General features: G+C 42.7%; 8 protein-coding genes across 8 annotated transcripts; 5 read left to right on the top strand and 3 right to left on the bottom strand.

Moving 5' to 3' along the window:
* Nucleotides 1–1,002: 1,002 nt before the first annotated feature.
* On the top strand, nt 1,003–2,372 carry PHALS_08940 (uncharacterized protein; the record flags this gene model as incomplete). Its single annotated transcript, XM_024724380.1, has 5 exons — nt 1,003–1,077; nt 1,135–1,235; nt 1,309–1,373; nt 1,435–1,529; nt 1,596–2,372. The coding sequence occupies 5 exons, from the start codon at nt 1,003–1,005 to the stop codon at nt 2,370–2,372; spliced, it is 1,113 nt and encodes a 370-aa protein (XP_024575263.1).
* Nucleotides 2,373–2,600: 228 nt separating this feature from the next.
* Nucleotides 2,601–4,184, bottom strand: PHALS_08939 (hypothetical protein L915_20228; the record flags this gene model as incomplete). The annotated part of the gene is made up of 1 exon (XM_024724379.1): nt 2,601–4,184. The coding sequence occupies one exon, from the start codon at nt 4,182–4,184 to the stop codon at nt 2,601–2,603; it is 1,584 nt and encodes a 527-aa protein (XP_024575262.1).
* Nucleotides 4,185–4,245: 61 nt separating this feature from the next.
* On the top strand, nt 4,246–8,366 carry PHALS_08938 (dolichyl-phosphate beta; the record flags this gene model as incomplete). The annotated part of the gene is made up of 15 exons (XM_024724378.1): nt 4,246–4,497; nt 4,544–4,692; nt 4,751–4,854; nt 4,919–4,979; nt 5,049–5,178; nt 5,235–5,334; nt 5,395–5,827; nt 5,887–5,937; nt 6,057–6,470; nt 6,541–6,579; nt 6,645–6,894; nt 6,957–7,088; nt 7,344–7,417; nt 7,487–8,153; nt 8,208–8,366. 15 exons carry the CDS (start codon nt 4,246–4,248, stop codon nt 8,364–8,366), a joined length of 3,015 nt encoding a protein of 1,004 aa, XP_024575261.1.
* Nucleotides 8,367–10,055: 1,689 nt separating this feature from the next.
* Nucleotides 10,056–12,059, top strand: PHALS_08937 (pyridoxal phosphate; the record flags this gene model as incomplete). Its single annotated transcript, XM_024724377.1, has 8 exons — nt 10,056–10,720; nt 10,777–11,320; nt 11,410–11,426; nt 11,485–11,556; nt 11,614–11,765; nt 11,820–11,825; nt 11,892–11,954; nt 12,034–12,059. 8 exons carry the CDS (start codon nt 10,056–10,058, stop codon nt 12,057–12,059), a joined length of 1,545 nt encoding a protein of 514 aa, XP_024575260.1.
* Nucleotides 12,060–12,838: 779 nt separating this feature from the next.
* On the bottom strand, nt 12,839–16,159 carry PHALS_08936 (ankyrin-like protein; the record flags this gene model as incomplete). The annotated part of the gene is made up of 2 exons (XM_024724376.1): nt 12,839–16,024; nt 16,091–16,159. 2 exons carry the CDS (start codon nt 16,157–16,159, stop codon nt 12,839–12,841), a joined length of 3,255 nt encoding a protein of 1,084 aa, XP_024575259.1.
* A 346-nt stretch (nt 16,160–16,505) lies between these two features.
* Nucleotides 16,506–18,252, top strand: PHALS_08935 (protein dek; the record flags this gene model as incomplete). Its single annotated transcript, XM_024724375.1, has 7 exons — nt 16,506–16,793; nt 16,860–16,943; nt 17,007–17,066; nt 17,133–17,207; nt 17,293–17,397; nt 17,476–18,102; nt 18,166–18,252. 7 exons carry the CDS (start codon nt 16,506–16,508, stop codon nt 18,250–18,252), a joined length of 1,326 nt encoding a protein of 441 aa, XP_024575258.1.
* A 116-nt stretch (nt 18,253–18,368) lies between these two features.
* PHALS_08934 (rna recognition motif-containing family protein) lies at nt 18,369–19,757 on the top strand (the record flags this gene model as incomplete). The annotated part of the gene is made up of 2 exons (XM_024724374.1): nt 18,369–19,061; nt 19,119–19,757. The coding sequence occupies 2 exons, from the start codon at nt 18,369–18,371 to the stop codon at nt 19,755–19,757; spliced, it is 1,332 nt and encodes a 443-aa protein (XP_024575257.1).
* A 93-nt stretch (nt 19,758–19,850) lies between these two features.
* PHALS_08933 (Stress up-regulated Nod 19) lies at nt 19,851–21,299 on the bottom strand (the record flags this gene model as incomplete). The annotated part of the gene is made up of 1 exon (XM_024724373.1): nt 19,851–21,299. One exon carries the CDS (start codon nt 21,297–21,299, stop codon nt 19,851–19,853), a length of 1,449 nt encoding a protein of 482 aa, XP_024575256.1.
* Nucleotides 21,300–21,307: the final 8 nt, after the last annotated feature.

Raw genomic sequence — 21,307 nt, 5'->3', positions numbered from 1 at the left:
GTTGCAACTCTGCCACATTACATCGTGAAGGCTGTATCCTCAACAAAACTGATCATAAGCTCTCAATATTCACAATCTCGCACTGATCGTTCTTGTGATTTGTAACTCTTCGCCGCTCACAGAAAATAAAATTCCTATGCAGACACTAGCACTTAGACTGAGGGAGAACGATGCTCATTCTCGTGTGACAGGATATCCATAGCTTCATACTCCTTGTTCGGTCAACTCTTGCACCGGAGGCCACATTCATGATATATACATAATACCAATCTGGATGCAGTTATCAACCTCATCAAGCTGTTGCAGGTCAATAATATTCAGGCCTCTAAACAGACTCAGCGTATAATTTATTTCCTTGGAATCTCAGTAGCGCTTTCATCCAAGTCTGAATTTCTGAGGATCTTTCAGTAATAGCAGCAGCGCTTTATAATGTATGCCAGACGATACAGTGGAATACGCACATGTTGTTGGTTGTACAGAAGTCAATTACATGCTTGTTTCGCGTGTAATCATGGCAGTAACAACTTCGCTATCCTCAAGAGCATGCTTGCGACGGCTGATAAAAATCTTGAATGCTGTGTTTGCCTTGAGCTGGTTTTCGGAGCTGAGGTTATACAAATTGGCGAAAAATTCGTGTGCTCAATTTTTTGATCGGCCATCCAAGGAAGCTTTAAATGCAGTAAGTGATCATACTATCCATGATTTCTCAACGTAATCTTTTCTGCAAGACGTAAGTCAAGTATTGGAGGATTGTGCGGAAGCCATTGCATTGTGTTCTAAATGTTTAAAAGAGGCGATTTGCACAAAGTAATCGATCATGCACGGTCATACAAGGAGTATGATCGAGGACGTTGTCATCTTAGCAGGTCACTTTAGTACTCAATCAGGACATTACAAAAAACGCGAAGAATTTGATGTCGCTTTCTATAGTCTGTGAATTTGTTCAAATTAAACTTAATTTTAAAGTATTTAAGAAAGGTTTGTCACGTACATACTCCGACTATGGTAGGGCTCTCGGCATCGGAGCTTCGGACCGAGACGTTGTTTCCTGGCGATACAATTGAGTACTTCTCTATGGTGCGCATTATGACTACCAGTTACTTTCCTCCAATATCTTATAATCTGCCTCAATAGGCCTTTGTAGCTGGAGACCCACGTGGCCATCGTCTGTCGAAAGTTCTACATGTCGACCATCTTAACGACGAGTTTCCTATCCGTGTTGATACTCAAGAAATGTGCGTCACGAAATATGAGACGATGAAATAGAATGCTGCATTTACTGACAACGTTGACGGGTTGGTGCATTAGGTTACCATTGACGATAATGCTCAAGAGAAAACGGGATCGGAACGACGTTGAAATATCATCGGATGGTACAAAAGCTATGTTTTTGAAGAACAGAAGAACTTAGTGACAACAATTTGTCATTTGTAGATGCGAAATGGAGAAAATTGCGGACTTTTCGACTCGTTGATGGAAAAGTGAAAGGCGAAACATGTGCTGCTCGATTGAATGCTGGTTTAAAAAAGGTAAAGCGATTGTTTGGATCTGTTGATGCTGTTTTCATTTATGATGTTTGGTTGTGTGGGATGTAGAGTCTTGAAGATGCTATTGAGTCGACAAGACAGCATATTGCAATGGAGAAAGTGGATAATGGCAGCAAGAACATCATGAGTAATTACTTGAAAGTGCATGCAGCAAAAAATATACAGATGAGCAGTAGTCAAATCAAATTGGTAGAAGAAAGAGCGACGGTTGAACAAGATAAAAGACATGTACCATGTGCTTTTGCTATGGAAGATCAAGAAATTCATTGGGGAAGCAATGTTCGAAGAAAACATGAAATGAAAAAGGGTTTCGATATTGGTTACCTACGGAAAAAAAGTCGAGTGGAGAATGCTAAGCAAAGTGATAAAGCCAACGATTACAACAAGCTGAAGTCGTATAAAAGAAAGCGCAATGAGTCAAGTTTGAAAAATGACGTTAAGCAGAGTCAGAAGATACTGAGTAAATATTTTAGTTCAAATCGATGTCATCGAACAAAGAAAAAATCGAGTTTGGATCTAAATAGTTTTGTCATTCATGCCCATGAGACGAAAGATGTCAAAAAGATCAAGGAGATTGAAGTAAAGAAACGCTTGGTTTGGGGATTGGATGAGTACTTTGCGCTAGATGAGAAGAAAAGAGCGCTTGAGGTCAGAAAAAATGGTAAAATTCAAGCACCTTCAACGAAGTCGTCGAGTCATTTTAGTGCTTCTAAACGAAAAGAATGGGGTGCACAGCAGTTGAGCTTTTGTAAAAGTAACAAACAGGCATGTGGATCACTTCAGACGTGGCTTAAACCTGTGGGCAAACGAAAAGACGAATGCTAGACATTAAAGCTGCAGCACCACTCCATTTTTTCAAACAGTAATGTTGTCATGCCGCAGATCATCAGCATTTCAACGAAAGACTTTTAGATAACAGGAATGGCACTTCATCTTTTCTGGACGGATCAAATGAATATATGGACAGGGAATTTGTGGCAATGTAATTGTATTAGATTGCATACCGTGTAGACAAGATGGCATCCAATCTATTTCGTAACACATTCATCAAAGCTACTCATCTTTGTCTTCAGGAACTTCGTCATATGATTCCATCATTGACGTAGCACGACGAATCAACCCAAGAGTGAAATTGCGTACAAGACGAATGGTTTTGGATACCGTGCGATAGAACATTAGCCACTGCATACGCACGCACACGGCCGACAAGCAGATAAGTGCCGCGTAGACTGCCCAGACATCTAACAATGCAGTCTTGTGCCATGGAGCAATCGTGTTTAGTGTCGCCAGATGATCAAATCCCAATCGTAAGGCTGCATCAATGATCTCAACTGCACGTGTGGTTCCTCCTGCTCGTTCCAATATGGCACCAATTTTTTTGGCTGCTAGTGTGTACGTTACATTAGTACGCAATTCGGCAACTGCTGCATGGATATACGAAGCTGACAACAAATTCTTGTCCAACAGAATACCGGCACCGGAATCTGCAACACGTGCCGCAACGTCTGGTTGGTCGACTAAAAAGGGGATACATAATAGCGGTTTGCCCATCACAAGCGCTTCTTGTGCTGAGACCATGCCACAATGGGAAATGACTAGACTAACAGCTGGGTGATTAAGAACTTCCAAATTTGACAGCGAAAAATTTGGTGTTTTGATCAAAAAAGAAGGCGGGACACTCGACGGTAAAGTACTATGTTGATCGGCTGGAAGAATCCATAAGACCTTGACTGGTTGGTCTTCAACATCCGAAAGCAATCCTTCAATAAGGGCTTTTGCCTGCCATTCGTCAAGATACGCAGTTGTTCCGAAATTAACATACACAACACTGCCAGCCCCCGTCTCGGCTTCATTCTCTGTGGAATGAACTCGAGCTGCAGTTTGCTTTAGCGATGAAGTGATTATTATTGGATCATTTAGCCAATCCATTAACGCTTCTGGTAGTGGCTGACGCTCCAACTTGCTCGCACTTCCACCTTGTACCGGCATAATTGGTCCTACTGCATCCACGAGCGGTGAAAGAGGTTGTGGATGTTCAAGGCCAAACGCCGTGTTCAAAATGATACGAGCTCCTTTAAACAAATCATGTTGAGACCGAAACGGTGGTAGGTCCAGTTCATATCGCATCTTGTTTAGTTCCATAAATGGTGGTGTTAATGCCACCGATAGCAATCTTGGAAATAAAATATTCATACATCGATTCCAGAGCGACATGCTTTCATGAAATCCTGTGCCCCAAGCAGGCACATAACTTGGTGCTCCGCCCAGATCAAACAACAGCGACGGTGAATTCAAAATGTACGGAATTTCCAACTTATGCGCGAGATACTGTGCGCCTACGGACGCAATATCAATTACTAATAAATCCGGTGTGTTAGGATTAACCTCCGTGTCATCTAATTGAGATAACAATGCATCAAACATGGGCCTTGCAGCTCGAACGTAAATGTCATTAAACATGGTCAAAATTCCTCGAAAATTTGAGGCATCTCGAGTCATGGCTTGTAACTTTTGACGTAATTCCTTGGCTGTGATCGGAAACTCGCCTGCTGATAGAAACGGTAAGCCGTAAGCTCGCACCCACTCCTCTCCTGAGTCGTGGGTGGCAAAGGATACGCGGTATCCTCGATCTTTCATCTCACTAGCCGTACGAAGGAGTGGTTGCGCATGACCTTTAATAGCGATAGAAACAAACACAATGTGTCCGTTGTGTGGGGGAGTTGGAGTCGATATTGTCGACGAGGAAAGCGATGAGGGGCACGAATCTTCGGACAAACAGACGGAATCGGAAGCTGCTACCTCTGAAATTCTCGCAGCACCATCTAAACTACTACCTTCCGATAAGCTTGAAGAGGTATCAGTCCCGCTATTTACAGTTGATGCATACAAGCAAAAGCAGAGGAGAATGAGAGGCCGCATTGGCGACGTTTTTTATGCCACGTCAGAAAATGTGAGTTACTATGGTGTTGTGGACCACATATCTTTGGCTTGAACAGACGTTTAGTCAAAAGATGATTTTTACGGCATCGGATGGCAAGAAGTTTGAAGATCGAGCGGCTTGGCGACTCTATGAGTTTGAGCTTACGTATACGTTCCGGAACAAAGTAAATGAAACATTGATGAAGCTTCCGGGACAGATTGATGGGTATATTGTGAATTTTATTAAAATACATACCGATGAATTACTAAAGGTGGAAACACAGGCAAGCTTTTGATGTCTCGGACTTGGAAGGATGCCAAGTTATGCTGCTGGACCATATTAATCAAGTCCAAATCGATCACTTGTCAAATTGCCGTGTATTTGTCGGTAAAATGTCGATTAAATTGATTGTTTAGATGATCTTGTGCATTACTACAGATAATGCGAGTAGGTCCCAGCTCAGAGTCCGTTTTCGTTCGTAATTGCACCAACTGTGTATTCACAATCGCGTGGTATGACTTCAAGTTCTGTATATGTATTGAAATTACTATTTAACGCTATTATCATTGTGTTGCAACTAGTAAGCAGCTTCGTACGCGAGACTGCTCGGACTGCTCAATCTATCTTTATTCCTTAACCGATCCAATCATCGAGACATCCCAGGAAATGACATTTGCTCCCTTTAACGGGGCGTACTGCGGAATCGAACGGGTATTTGACAAAATGTTGCAGTCATGTTTAAATTACCCTTTCAATATCTGTGCCAGAACTTCGCAGATGCAAGACTAGAACCAACAAACAATCATTGGTCTCAAGTCTACGACTTTAATGACCCAGACAAGTCAGGCGACAATTGGCGTATTCTGAGTAAGTTCTCATGTGATTTTATATTCAAATAGATTTTCATGTGATACTACGTTGTTGCAGATCGAGAAGAGGAGACAGCGCCATGGATTATAGACATTGAATCGCATATTCCTGATGCGGCTACGAAGTTAGGCCCTTGCGTGAACCCAGTGGCTCGTGACTCTGGCTTTGTTCAATATACCGACAGTACATCATCTGTCACTGGCAGTATGCAGTCGTTTACATTCAGCACTTCTCAGAAAGATGCTATAAAGGCGATGCAGACCAGTACGTCCGGCAAATTATCTACCAAAGCTGCACCACTAGAGTCAGCATCGTCTCAATCTCTTCCTGCTGTACCGTCGACTACACCTCTTGCTCCAATTGGAGCGCCACTGATACTCTCGTCTGCCGAAGCATCTTTCAATGCATCGAAGGAGGCTACAATGGCCATGCCAGAACACGTAGCACCACCACCAGCAATGTCATCAGCTGAAGATTCGAACTTGAAAGGGTACGTTTTGTCGACATGGCTACACTATTTTTGTTAGTAATTCTCTATCGGGTATGTAGACATGGCGTGGACGTTGATATAGAACGAGTAGCTGAAATGGTGGGGATGATGTAAGCTCATAGATTTAAGCAACGTCAACCTTTGTTTTGCAACATGCTAGTATCAATAATATAGACTTGCTTTAAAAACCTCTTCAAGTAAACTTTTCGCACACTATGGCGCGGAATAGGAATATCGAAAACCCTGTGCGTGCTGCAACCTTGCGTAAGTGGTACGCCAGGATTTGGTGGCTAGGCGTACATGTTTACGGCTACGTGTTACTGGGTGTCAAGGGCGAATTGAGTCCGCAAGTGCTGTCTACCCCTCGTTTCGTAGCGTATATAATTGCGGCAGGAGCGACTATTATATGCTACGGGATACTGCAATTCTCGTCACCAGGACATCTCAATAAGAGGCTAATGCTAGCACCTGTGCACGCTACAATACCAACTGAAGGTAGCAAGTCACCACACGTAGTCACAGAAGATAGAGACGACACGGAATTATTAGGTGACGAACAGGAAAATGAACATACGAGGAATAGCGTGGACTTGCACTTTTGCAACGAATGTCATGTGTTTCAGCCATTGAGAACGAAACATTGGTAGGATAACAATTGACATTGTTTTTATTATGTGACTAAACTCGACGTTGATGTTATTGCTTGTGTCCAGTAAGGACTGCGCTCGATGTACGAGACAGTATGATCACCAGTACGTAAATAATCAGTGACTGAATTATTAGAAGCGTGACATGTGAGTGGGTTGAACATTTATAGTTGTGACTGCGTGGGAACTTGTGTGGGTGAGAACAATCGTCGCATTTTCTTGCTGTATTTGTTTCTTCAGATTGTCGAAGCAATTGTGATGATTCAAGTGACATCACAAGCGTTTACAGAGGAAAATAATGTGAATGACTGGTTCAAGACAAACACACTGTTTATTATCTTGTGGTTCTTCCTTATGTGTGTACTACTCATCGTCATTCCGCTCTTAAGCTTCCAAGTTTATCTCATCTCAACAAACCAGGTGCGTGTTTTACAAAATATAATCACACGTTGAAGTAACAGCATGAAACTCTTTGCCAATAGACCTCATGGGAATTCTCTCGCCGCTTATCCATCACTTACTTACAAAATCTTCCCGACAAACGCTCTCCATTCGACCGTGGTGTGCTCCAAAATTGGGGTGTCTTCATTACGAAGGGCGACAGCAATAAGTGGGTACATCTTAGTGTAGCCAAACCAATGACATCTCACGTTGACAATGCGTCCTCACTTGTATAACCAAGTGCACTATTTTGACTAAATGTGGGACTAAATCACAATTTGGTCTATTATTTAAAACTCGCCTACGTGTCATCACATTTCATTGTCATGGTCTTGACCTTTGTCGCGCTTGATACAGCGCTCGTATCTGGGGCTGTAGCAGTATTTTCTGCACTGTTTATTCATTGGATTTGTGTGCCTATCGTCCAGGCCAAGCGGCTCGCTTTGGAAATGGACCCACCACAAGAAGCAACGTACCAAGACCCGAATGCCAACAATCAGAAGTGCGCTCAACTATTGTACGAAAATATGTGTGTACAACGATATTGATTTGCGTTTTTGTGTGCGTACAGATTATCATTTGCGTCGTTAGGAGACGAAAGAGCTGAAGTGGCGTTGACTGTGGTGATACCTGCGTACAATGAAGAGCAGCGCATTCTGGTCACCATCAAGGATACGATTGTATTCTTGGACGAAAAGAAACAAAAGGATCCTCTATTCACGTACGAAATTATCATTGTGGATGATTGCAGTACGGACAAAACAGTAGAAGTAGTTATGGATGAGGTGCAAAAGTACTCAGTGGAACGTGTTCGCCTCTTAAAGTTGCAACACAATCATGGAAAAGGTGGAGCAATTCGCAAAGGCGTCATGCGATCGAGAGGTGAACGGATACTGTTTATAGACGCAGACAATGCTACGGAGATTCGAGATTATGACAAATTGGCTAAGGCGATGGACGAAGTTGCAAGCTCGAAGGGTGTAGTCGTATGCGGGAGTCGTGCTCATCTTGAAGAGCAAGCGATCGCTAAGCGAAACCCGCTCCGAAACCTGCTGATGCATGGCTTCCATTTGATTGTATCTACTTTTTGCATCAAAAATGTACGAGATACGCAGTGTGGGTTTAAACTCTTTGATCGTACAGCAGCACGAATACTATTTGCACCCATGCATATTGAGCGATGGGCATTTGATGTCGAACTTCTCTATCTTGCTGCTAGCAAAAACATGACAATTAAGGTAAGATTCATGGATTTTGTCATAAAGATAAGATGTTTCTGAAATTGTGTACAGGAGGTCGCGGTACAGTGGACAGAGGTGCCAGGTTCCAAACTTGGTGTGGTCTCAGCGACAATCACGATGCTGCGAGAGATCATTCTCATTCCATTGTGTTATACACTCGGTATTTGGAAGAGTAGTGATGGTGGCTTTCGTCTCGCAAAAAGATTGTGAACGCGATGTTAATGATCGTAAAATTAAGGATTCAGTATGTATAGATCATGCATTACTAGCCCTTATAAGACTAGGAGTTTCATACAAAAAAGGCAATAATTATATCGAAAAAATGAAATACATTGTACCAGTGAAAACGTTCGCTTAGAATCTGTGCGATGTCTGGGCTCGAAGGTGGAGGGTTCAAGATTAATTCTGACTGCTCTGAAGCTCACTAACACAGACGTTCAGCTCTTTTTGTCTGACGTTCGCGGACTCAAAAACCACACGTAATTTTTCTGGGTGCAGAAAGCTAAAGCTTGGATTGCGTTGTTCAAGGCCTCGATATCTCATTATCTTTACGCAACCATCGCGCAAAAAAAACCGTCACCATGTTTGCTTTTGTCAATGCTTCACATTTACCGCATTCAGCTTCAGTAAATTTTCGTTCAGCCAGGGCTAACCCTTTAGATACCACAATTACTCGTCGCACGAGCGTGCGTGTTGTGTTTTGAGGAATGTTGTGAATAGCGCTCTCTTACAACCGTCAGTCGAATCTTGTCTAAATTCGTTTTGGTTGATACCGATGCCGTCTTCGCGATAGTATGTTGGCTTAAAGCATCACGAAATTGCTGGATGTCGGGGAAATCTTCAATAAATCGGGATTTACTCTATCTCCGAAGACGTATGTTTGATTATTTCACAACAGCGGATCCACTTACGCAAAGCCTTTGAATTGTCGCCATTTCTATCCAGCCAAATATCGCCCTTCTTGACGAGGTACACTCGTAGTTCATCTTCATCACACACATACATCTTTTCTTCTTCGCACTGCTCACTTACAAAAAATTCACTTCTGACGAATTTTGGAATTTCTCTTCATTGCCTACTCCTCCTCATCTATCCCCTCCTTATTACCTTGCCTTAAGGTTCGGGTTACATGGTCTCCATTGATATTGACTGACGATACTTCCAAATAAATTGGAATCTCCATTTACCGAAACAACTAATAAAGCGACAAGAATGTAATTATGGCCTTCTATCCTCTTCGAGTTTTCTGCTTGCTGCCACTTGCGTTCAGTGCCAACCTCGCGCTAGTCGACGTCCATAATAAAAATTATATGGATTATATCACAAATATCACAAAATTACTCTCAGCCTTAGGTATCAATTGAGCTTGATCTACAACCGTCCGTGTACTGCCACGTCGCATGTCATGGAGCAAAAGCAGGACTTCGTTAATCCAATTGATAACTCAACCTTCAATCACTTGAATACAGCAAATAATTCGTTCATTTTTTGTTGCGCTGTGATTGCTGCAGCATGCCGTAGATGGTTATCTATCTGTCGATAGTCATACCACACTGAACTAATTCAATCAGATTCGACGAGGCCCCAAACGAAAAGATTCATTTCAGCACGATCGGAGACTCTACATTCCCCAACCTTGTCACAACACTGCATTAAACAGATCAATGCCGTCCTAGCCTAGTAAAGTACAAACGTGAACAAGATCTGGAGCTTTTGCCTCCAAATTCTACTGCCCAATTCTTGCTTACCACCTACAAACGAGTTAATACGTACGTAATTTGTCAAAACTCAAAAATATTGGTGGAGTGATTGGATGTAATTAACTTCATTGTAATATATATATAGAGTTGAGTTATATTAGTGACCGGTATAAACATTAAAGCACTCAAATTCTACAAAATGTTTGATCACCATGATCCAGCACGTCGTGCAATCATCAACACTGTATCCTCTTCAATCCTACGTCGTGATACCGACAACTTGCTTATTCTTTTCGATTTTAACGATTCATTAGTAGACACAAACTCAGATGTGTTTCTTTTTAAAGAACTTCATCCTGAATTGTGCCAATCAATTGCCGAACGATATGCTCAAAAGCCCATTTGGCCTAAAGTAGTCGACGAAATGCTTCAAATTCTAATGAACGAGAAGCCACATGTCACGCTAGAGCTTATTCGTGATACAATTGCAGCAATTCCTGTTCAAGCACAAATGATGGCTGCAATTCGTATGGTAGTTGAGAGATTTCATGCAGACGTGAAGATTATCAGTGATGGAAACACCTTTTATATCAACAGTTTTCTGGCATTTCAAGAGCTTCAAAAGCATGTGATTGAAGTTTTTGCCAACCCATTTGAGCTCGAAAACAGGGATAATACAAGCTCAAGACTTCGCATTCGTCCGTACCATTCCGATCATTTACAGCCTCACGAATGCTCATGGTGTCCAGCAAATATGTGCAAAGGCAGCATCGTAGACGAAATTCGACGCCAGAAATCATATTCTCGCATTGTTTACGTTGGGGATGGCACTGGAGACTTTTGCCCCGCATCTCGCTTATTTGAGTACGTTCATGATTTCTTTCTGCTAGCATGATGAACTCAGTTAATCCAATTTATAGAAACGATATTGTACTTGCACGCTCCCGTCTTGTTGGAGAGCCTTATGGATTGCAACGACGAATAGACGAGAATCCTGGCGTTCTCCACGCCAATGTTGTATCTTGGAGCACTGGGAACGATATCTACCGCTACTTGATACAGTTTTGCCAGCGTCCATATGAACAAATTCAACTCAATCCTCGTACCTCAAGCAAAGTATTAGTTATTTTCGACTATGACTGGTCTTTGATCAACGAAAATTCAGACACTTATATCTTTCAAAAACTCCACCCCGATCTTCTTGCCACATTGCACGATCGACGCAAGATAGAACAATCGTGGACTCAGATTATGGACGATATGCTGAGACAATTAGCAATAGATAAGCCAGAGATCTCCCCCGATATGATTCGAGCGACAGTAAGTCGTGTCCCAATCCAATCACAAATGCTTGACGCGCTTCGTCTCGCTGCAGAGCATTATCATGCTCATGTTAAGATTGTCAGCGATGCAAATTCGGTTTATATTGAGAGCATGCTAACTCATCATCATCTAGAGCAAAGTGTAAGCGAGATTGTCACAAATCCTGCGTCATTCGAATTGATGACTAATGGACGTACGCGTCTTCATGTGCGTCCGTACTATGCCAAAAGCCTTCAACCTCATGGATGTAAATGGTGTCCATCAAACATGTGCAAAGGTCAAATCATCGATAATATGCGTAAAAGTTATCCATATACGACGGTGTTGTATGTCGGTGATGGATCGGGCGACTTTTGTGCTGCAACACGTTTAACAAAGTACGTGTCGTACTTGAGTATTGTAAAGATTGAAATACTTATTTGAATGTATTGTAGAAATGATGTTGTGTTTGCACGAGAGAATGAAGCAAATGGACATTCATTTGGATTAATAGACCGGATCGATCAATATCCGACTATGGTCAAGGCGGCAGTTGTTCCGTGGAGCACGGGCGAGGACATTTATCGTCACTTTGCGCGGTATTTGCGTGAGTCATCTGAATCAAAATGAAAGGTGTTCGAATGTTTAAGATCACTTTAAGTAGGAGGTATGCTGATTTACCAGAATATTGTTCATATTTCAAGGCCTTCACCGAGACTGGTCGTCTTCTTAGAGCCTTTGTACAAAATGATTGACGCTCATGAAAATAAAGCTCGCATCTATCTATTCAATGAACGTACGACTTCAAATGATTTTCAAAACGTCAAATGAAAGTTCGCTGCGTGTTTTCAGGTACTAGTTGCTGTGCTTTGCAGATGTAATTGATATTGAGAAAGCTTGAAGGGCTCAACTTATCATTTGAGACTTTTCGACACATTTATACTAACATCACTCTTGAACATCGTCGATTCGATGCAGATTAAGACCGCGTTACATGCACATATACTTGTCGTTGTGATCAATTAGATATCAGAGGAGCCATTAAGCCAATGTGTCTGTCACTTTCGAGTAGCAGAATCTTTTTCGTACATTATTACATGAAAATTTTAAAGGAGGTTACACCTTTAATAGATCATTCCTCAAAACTGATGTATGCAGAAGTGAACTGATCGAATGTGCACGAATATGTGCGTATAGATTCTCCTTACCTCAGACTGAAGCTCGCCAACTCTTAACACTTGAAGGCACCATCACAGTTATCGACCACTTTAAACACTTTACACAGCCAACTCGCTTTATGCAATAGCTGTCAAGTGTTCAAATTAGTTTTTGTAAAAACTACTGAACCAAATTTCGTGACGTACTGCTGGTGTTTGTTTCGCAGGCCGCTCACTGTTAATTTGTCTTATCTTTGATCTTTAGTGTAGATTACCACTTACTATGGAACATCTCAGCAAGGGAGCGTGATGAAGATCGGATCAAATTAGGTGAGTAGTCATGCCAGATCTTATGTAAATTGGACTAGCAATAGACTGACATATATCATCTCAATGATGCTGACTGGAGCTAGCAAGACAATACAACGGGGAACGGGGATTCAAATTGTGTTTCTAGTAAAGGACACTGGATTTTAAGTTATATTGCTAGAAGATCTAGCAGTAATTTAAAGTACTTGATTCATCAAACGAGAGTCACCGAAGCTTCTGATAGTCGAGGACGTCCCAAAAAAGCACGAGCAGCATTTGTGACAGCCAAATTTGTATTTTGGCGTCCATGTCCCATTGCCGTCATTCGGGCAACAGCACGAAAGTTTGTACGGGCTGAAGTTCGTGGTTTAATAAATGATGCGTTTGAAGGTGTCATACTGTCCCGAACGCGATTAAACAGCTGCATAAAACTCGAATTGAAGCCCAATTCCGGCGTGAAATGTAAGAGCTCAAGTCTTGAGAGTGTATAGTGTTTATCCAATGGAATCTCCATATCATTCAACATGACGGGTAATATTGGTTTCCCTTTATCTTCAGCAAACGCTAGCTGGTCTTTTACAAGCTCACTATTAACAGTTTTTCGTGAAAGAATGACAATAAACACGTCACACTTCAATATCGCCTCTTTTGCAGCATGGATCCGCTCGGTCATATCTGCGTACGTTTGTGTGCCATCTAGTAAACACCGAACTTGATTATCGTTCAATCGATCATGTAATCGTTTGACAAAACTATGATGATGATCTCCATGTGATACAAAAGCAAATTGAATATTATCTAAAGTCGCAGCATTCCAATCCGATATATTATCAGCGAATCCTGTTACACTCGTTCCGTTAGCTAAATGACGCCGATTTTCTCCATGAAATTTGGCTTCCCGTTGTTTTTCAATCTCATCACGCACACCATCCAGTAACAAACGAAATTGACCAGCAAATAACGTTTCATCGTAGTCGTACACTATTTTTCGCTTGTTCGAGTTGTCAATTTTTGTAATTGCTGATTCAAACGGAATGATTTGACGCGTATAAATGTACACTTGCATCTCATCTGTCACTTTAGCATTCTCAGTTGACACTGCGATAATTGGTTTGCCAAGTTGTTTCGCTAGAGCTAATTCCTTCAAACACCATTCGGAAACCGGATAATCTTCAGTATATAGACAAACCACCACTTCAGCATTCTTAATGCCACGTGCAATCTCTTCGCGCCAGACTGATCCACCTCCAATGCCAGTAGGATCCATAAGATCGAGCCACGACGTAATATTCGCACGTTCTAAATGATCACGAATTTTCAAGGCAAACATACTGTGTGAATGCGTATAACTGATCATCACATCACGGTCTCCAGCTGCTTGTTTAATTTCAAATTGAAGTTGGGTGGACGTCGTGCAGTCAACAGGACGATAACCATCTCGATTTGTCTCCATGACATCAGCTCCTGAGTCCAAAAGAGCTAATGCTGTACCCTTCTGCTCACACTTCATAGCAATATGAAGTGCAGTATCTCCATTGGGCAACCGATCATCAATATCTGCACCATGTTCGACCAAACAATCAAACAGTCCAGCTGTTACATTTTTACACGAAGCAGCACATAACAATGGAGTATGGGCACGATAATCGCGCAGCTTTACATCGGCACCTTTAGATAATAACAGTTCAACAACTTTTGGTTTGTTCACTCGTGCAGCCCAATGTAAAGGAGATCGACCAAAGATATCCTGAAAATCCGGATCCGCGCCAGCTTCAAGTAACATACTAACAGCATTCGTGGCACCAGTGATCGCGGCCCAATGTAATGGTGTACGACGGTGCATGCCAGTGTATCCATATTCTCCCACGCAATTCGGATCTGCTCCGGTTTTTAAAAGTTTTTTGATAAGTGTGGTATTATCTTTAGCTGCTGCTTCGTGTAAAGGCGTGAGTGCAACATCTGCACCCCATTGCTCCAATTCGTGAGCCACGGGAAAGTTACCACGCATATAGGCCATTTGTAATACTGTAAGGGTGTTCATATGACCTGGATCAGGCACTTCAAGATGATTGGCACCTGCTTCAAGTAATAATGTCACTATGTCTGGATTATCCGCTACAAAGAGAGGTGGGAGTCGATCTGACCAGTATGAAGCTCGGGATTTCAAATTTACATTTGCTTTGTGTTCGATCAGCCATTGAACAGCTTGAATCTGTCCTGTACTTACAGCACAGTGTAGTGGTGTCACAAGTGTCGTACGAAATATCGATGCAGCCATTTCATCTTCAATGGTATAAGGTTTTGATACAAAAATTTGTGCAAATGTCCAAAAGAGATCACCTGTCGTAAAGCGAACACGAGATACTTTATCATAACTATCAATTCGAAATCCAGCCTCTACAAAGAGCTGCAATGCTTGAGTATTTCCTAAATAAGCAGCCACATGTAGGGGATTCTTTTTTGAGCGACCAAAGAGTTTACACACTAACTTGGCATCGTTGTACATTTCATGCGCAAACTCTGTACCAAGACGCTCCTTGGCGTACTGAAGAAGCGTCTCAATTTTGTGTAAATTTCCAAGTGAAGTTTCCTTATACAAATGTTTTCGCAAATCATTTATTACACGTGCACGCTCCGACTTGTATTTATGTCGACGTTGTAGTCGTGACCGGATGCCACCAGTCTGATCCGTTTCTTTAAACGCTCCTAGCTGCATACTTAGATGTTCTCGAAATCGTGCAAAGTACGTCAGTACTACAAAATTCGCGAAAAATGTCCCCACGGCAAACGTCACGTATAGAATCGCACGAACTTGTTTACAATAAAAGTTATTGCCTTGAAATAGGGCATAGACATAGTACAAGATCACCAATAGACTAAAGACCAATACGACGACACTTAAGAGTTCACAACCTTGGAAAAAGACGGAGCGTTGAATCTTTTGACGTCCACCTCCATCAAGGTCTCGACGTCTTTGAAATGGCTCAAATATTCGCAATCCAGATGCAGGAAGACCAATAATAACCAGCAGCGGTGCTACGTGATACACGAGCATGGCATACACAACAATTGTATCACATGCTCCACAATAATCTGTACCTGCAATACATGCAGTAGTTTTAGTGCGATGGAAAGCCAGAGCATAGCCCACATCGCGTACGAAAACGCCTCCATGTCCAATATCATTGGATGTCCAGAAAGTTACAATGCCTGCTGTACCAAGCGTTGCAACTAACAACGTGCTCATGCGCAAACGCCATGTGAAGTACGAATTGCGGCCGTAACCAGATCCTAAAAAAGCAGTTGGAAGTGGTTTGGGGGTGCCACGAGGTAAAGAAATCACCGAATCATCTTCAAGATCTAATAGATCCATCATAGCTTCATCAGTAGAACCACTAGGCTGTGGTGTCATCTTGTTAGATGTACTCATAGTCGAGAATGGGTCTAATGAAGTCGAGCGACGCACCCGCTGAGCACGATGCCCCAAGATTGTATTCTGCTCTGACAGCGCATGGTAGTCTACAGTCTCCGTCATGGACCGACGGCGTGTCGGAGAGTCGAAGAGTGAGTGGGTATACGTTGAGTAGACGTAGATACAGTCCGTAAGTGACTGTCAAAGTTACAGTTTTAAGAATGTCCTGGATAGTTTGGAGACTGAAAGATTCAGTCTGTCGATTCTTAACATTTAAATTCTTGACAAATGCAGTTATTTGTCATCATGTGATCCCGGTGATAACAAAAGTATAGTATTGTTACTGAGAGTATTAGTGGAGGTAACAAGATGAAAGACCACTAGACTAAGCATGTCATCGATAAGACATCGACAACGAGCGTACTTAGTAAATGTGTAAGAATTAAGTACCTATTAAAAAGTATACTAAATGTTTAGTTTTTGTTTGGTGGCGGCAAAGATGAGTCACAAGCCAAAAGCGCGCGAGCCAGCCATGACAATAGAATCAGCGCAGATGCCTGAATCAACACTGACAGTGGACTCACAAGATGATGCAACGATTTCATCCTTGGCACTTTCTACGAGTTTAGGTGGTCGTGTGCGCAAGACGACGCAAATGTTTACATTCTCACAAACTAAAAGTGATGATCCGGATGTGTTCTCGCCACCTGTGGGCAAAGGCATTAAACTGCGAGAGATCGAATTTATTGCGGACAATGTAAGGCAATGTAAACATTTGCAAGATTTGTAAAGAAGGGCGTTAATTTTAATTAACTTGGTGTAGATCGAAGCACTCGGTAAGAAGCAAGTGGACATGATTAAGCAACTTTATAACATCATGTATGGTCGACGCTTTCAGCAGAAGAATGTATGTGAATGTGAAAGAGGATGTTGTTTCTATATGTGATGCTTACACTGAAATTTGACGCAGGTGAAAGTGATTAAAGAGCACATTCTTGACTTTTCGGGAATTATCGAACAGGACGAAAAGGTTGTTGTTATCTATGACATAGTCTGTGAATCGAAAAAAATTGATTCTTGTTGTTTGTGCTCGCAGTCACGTGAGCAACTTATGGCAAAAATGAGCAAGTGGAAAATGGCGTTTGTGCACGAAGTGATGGATCTACTAGCAGTATGAACGTGTTTGCATGAATCTTGTTTGTAAGATAAGACTGGATTTTATTCAATTGTACTTGTGCTTTTGTGATGTCTACAAGGTGGATCGGTCTAAAAAGTCTTTTGAGGAGCAAGGAAAATCTCATAACAAGGAGACGTTGCTTGACCGATTGGCTGACTGGCTTTACAATCCACAGGCAACAAAAGTGCGAAATATTGTTATTGTAAACTTCGTAACGTAGAACGCATCTATTGCTAACTATCATGTGATTGATCTGGAAAAGTTTGCTGAAAAGAAGGCTGCGATTGCAGCAAAGAAGGAGAAGCAGAAGATGAATAAGCGTGCGAAAAAGATTAAAGCTACCAAGAAGATCGACAGTGAGCCTGCAAAGAAGAAGCGAAAGACAAGTAAAAAGAAGACTGTTGCTGATAGTGATCAAGAGAAAGATGAACTCGAGGTTACTGAGTCCGAAGACGAAGAATCATCTAGCGAATTTGAAGAAATGAAGAAGCCGACGAAGAAACGAAAAATCGTTAAACGACCTAAAAAGTCTCCTATAGTAGAAAGCGACGGGGAGGATGACTCTCAAGACGAGAAAATGTCCGACGCTACTGCTGATACGGATGAAAAGCAGTCTGAAGATGAAAAGCAGCCTCAATCTGAAAAGCAGCCAACTTCTGTGGAGCCTACTATTGCAGAGGAGTCGATTGCCAAGAAATCTGCTACTGAATCTAAAGAGCCTGCTGTTGATGCAAGAGATTCCGATAAGTCCTCAGACAAAGTTGGAAAGTCCAAAGGTGATGCTAACGAAGAAGCAAAGTCAAACACTAAGACTTTAGACGCTGATTTATGCAGCAAAATCCGAGATATTATTGCTCATGGCAATGCCGAGGAGTTAACAGTGAAAAAGGTAGTTGGTGTAAGCTTCTGAAGGTTACAGATGAAAGTACTGAAAATTGTTTGTATTATGCAGATCGTGCGGCAGCTGAATGCGGACCTAGGACGGGATTTTTCTGCTCAGAAGAAGGCTATTAAGGAGTTTATTCAGGCCGAGGTTTAGATCTGTAGATCATTTAGTGTACAGCTTTGGTCAATCAAGTTAAAAACATGATATTTTTGTGAGCTATCTATTCTTTTTAAAATATCTGAAATAAAACCTAGTCCATTCATTTATATATGGGTAAGAAGAGCAAGGCGAAGAGTACGCCGACGGCTGCCGTGGAGTCAGCGCAAGCCACGCTGGATCCAAATGTGGTGGAAGTGGTACAGGAGCAGGTAAAGAATCAGAATAAAGATGCGTTAGCCGATGGCTTTGCTCAAAGTTCCGCTTTTTTTGGCAAAAAATCGTCGCAAGCATTAGAGGTTGTGGAGAAAGAGACGGGAATAATAAAGACAGTGGACGACAAGAAGATTACGAAAAACAAGTCAAAGAAGGATGAGAAGCAAAAAGAGCAGAAGACTGTGCAAAATGGTGAAGAGAAAGCTGTTGAGATCGGCGTAAAGAAGAAAAAGAGCAAGAAAAAAAAGAAGAAAGAAGAAAGTCAAGGAGAAGGAGAAGGAGAGAGAGAAGGAGAAACCACTCACGACGACCCGAAGGCGCGGCGTACCATATTTGTGGGAAATGTGTCTCTGGATGCCACTCAAAAGGACATCAAGAGCCACTTTTCTGGATGCGGCAAAGTTGAGAATGTGCGTCTTCGGCATCTTCCAATTGCTGGCTGTGCAGTGGATGAGGCGGGCAATCAGAAGCTTATGATGAAAGTATGCGCCAATAAAAAGATTTTGACTACAGCCAAAGATAATTGTAACGCCTACGTGACTTTTGCCGAGGAAAAGAGTGTAGAGGCCGCACTGAAGCTCAATGGATCGGTACGATATGAATTTATTTTCGAGAAAGAGTAAATATTTTTATTGTTCTTGTTGCAGACTCTTGCTAACAAGAAGATTCGTGTGGATCGCTCCGATCCTGTAATTGATGCCCGTCGAAGTGTTTTTATTGGAAACGTGCCATTCAAGTGCACAGATGAACAAATGCTGCAGTTTTTCTTAAAGCGTCTGAAGACTGATGAAGAGCCCGAGCCAATTGATAATGTGCGTCTCATTCGTGACCGCGAGTCGGGTCTTGGCAAAGGCTTTGGCTACTTGCTGCTCAAAACTCCGGCTCTTGTGGCTAAGACGCTCACACTGCGTAATCTCAAGATGGAATCTCGCGAGTTGCGTGTTCAAGTATGTGGTAAACGCTTTAAAAACTTGCGAGGCGAGGAGACTGCTAAGGAAAAGCATGAAGGGCTACGAGCTTCGGCTGGTGCACGGGCGCGTATTCATTTAAAGCGAAAAAGTGATGGTAATGCAGATCGTCTGGTGGTAACGAAGAAGCTTAAGCGCGAGGCTACTGCCGCTGGACTTGGCAAGAAGCTCAAACCCAAACACGCAGCGCGCAAAGCAGCGAAAGCTGCCAGTAGCAGCAAACTTTCTAAGAAGCCCAAAGTTCGTTCTAGCAGCAAGGTACAAAAGCGACAGATCATAAAGCCAAAACATGCTGCGCGAAAGGCAACAAAAATTTAAGTATCTAACGCATAAAATCTGATCCAATTGTTGAACAATATAATTGCTGGTTGAAATCAAAAGAGACTTCACAGAAATCAAAAAACAGCCACATTACGTGGATTGGGGCGCCAGAGGAGTGTAACCCGACCGCTTTTTCCAGCGTGTAACCACCACCATCACCAAAGCACAAACTGCCGTACCCGCCACAGCGCCGGCTACTAGCATTTCGCTAGTACTTGCCAATGACTGATGCGATAGAGTCGTAGATGTTGACATTGTTGAGTCCAACGCCGTTTCATTCAGCGGAAAATCGCTCAAAGCGATGTACATAAGACTCATAACTCCAGTGTGCGGCACTGTGTTGTTATAAAGCGCCACAATGCGAACAATATCTGTCGTACTCATTCTTCGGGGCGGATTAAACGTGCAACTGCTCATGGATACAATGTATCCGTCTTCATTGCCAGCCTCGGATCCAGAGCCGTACTTGGGTACTGAAGCACAGATCAAATCTCCCGTCGCGTCGTCGTATAACTGAATACCAAGCCCACCACGATGCTGGTGACCAACTGCATACACCAGCTCCACGTCACGTGCTGATCCTGCATGCTGACGATACGCGTACAATGAATCGTTATCATCATCCACCAGCTGGCGTGTTAACGGAGTGTGATCCAGTCGCTGGCGTGTCGACAGAGTGTGCACACAACCAGGGTGCGTGTCTGGATCACACAGTGGCACGTCGTATTCGACGTTTCCCGTGAATTCGAGAGACCCCGATGCATCACAACACGCTGCAAGATAAAGCGGACGATTTTCCGACACGATGTCAGCATATTCAAGCGAGTAGCGCAAGTAGTAGACCGCCTTGCTGCCCTCCGCTACTTCGAGTTCCTTGTGCTCGAGGCAAAACTCGGCATTCTCGCAACAACGTAAACCTCCATGGTAAGTAGTGGCTGAACAAACAGTATTCTCTTCATAAAGCAATTGGGCATTGCAACTGCCATTGCGAAAAGGAATACCATTCACACTCGTAGCTGTAAACTCATCTTCAGACGTACACGGACACTCTAGACATCGATGTGCGCGCTCAGATGGCATGTTACGTGTATTGATAACGTGCACATTCGCCAGCCATTCATCTTCTCCATCCACAGTCATAAAAGCATACGGGAAATAAAACTCTTGAGGGGTACCACGACACTCGGTGCCAGCACCAAATGCCACACTACGACTGAAGTTCTTTGGTTTCATAGGAGCCCAGCGACTTTTCATATCATCGTACTGCTTGTGAGTGCTGCCAAATACGTGGTGATGAAGATACGCGTCGTACGTGGCCACAGGCACGACGTTGCCATCCCCATCTTTTTCCACTACTTCCGCTTCAAAACGATATACGGCAATAGGACCTTTTGGAATAGCAAAACGATGAAACGTGTTGCTTACTTCTCCCTGGATAAGAGAAATTGGTGGTGTGAGCGCTGTAAACCGCTTCGTCGCGGGCTTCTCAGCCGCTGTGAGCACACACAAGAGGAGCGTAAAAGTAAGTTCTGTCCACATCTTTTCTT

The sequence above is a fragment of the Plasmopara halstedii genome (genome assembly GCF_900000015.1).
Source record: "Plasmopara halstedii genome assembly, contig: Scaffold_323, whole genome shotgun sequence".
Classification (NCBI taxonomy): domain Eukaryota; phylum Oomycota; class Peronosporomycetes; order Peronosporales; family Peronosporaceae; genus Plasmopara; species Plasmopara halstedii.
This window is presented reverse-complemented; position numbering and strand designations above follow the sequence as displayed.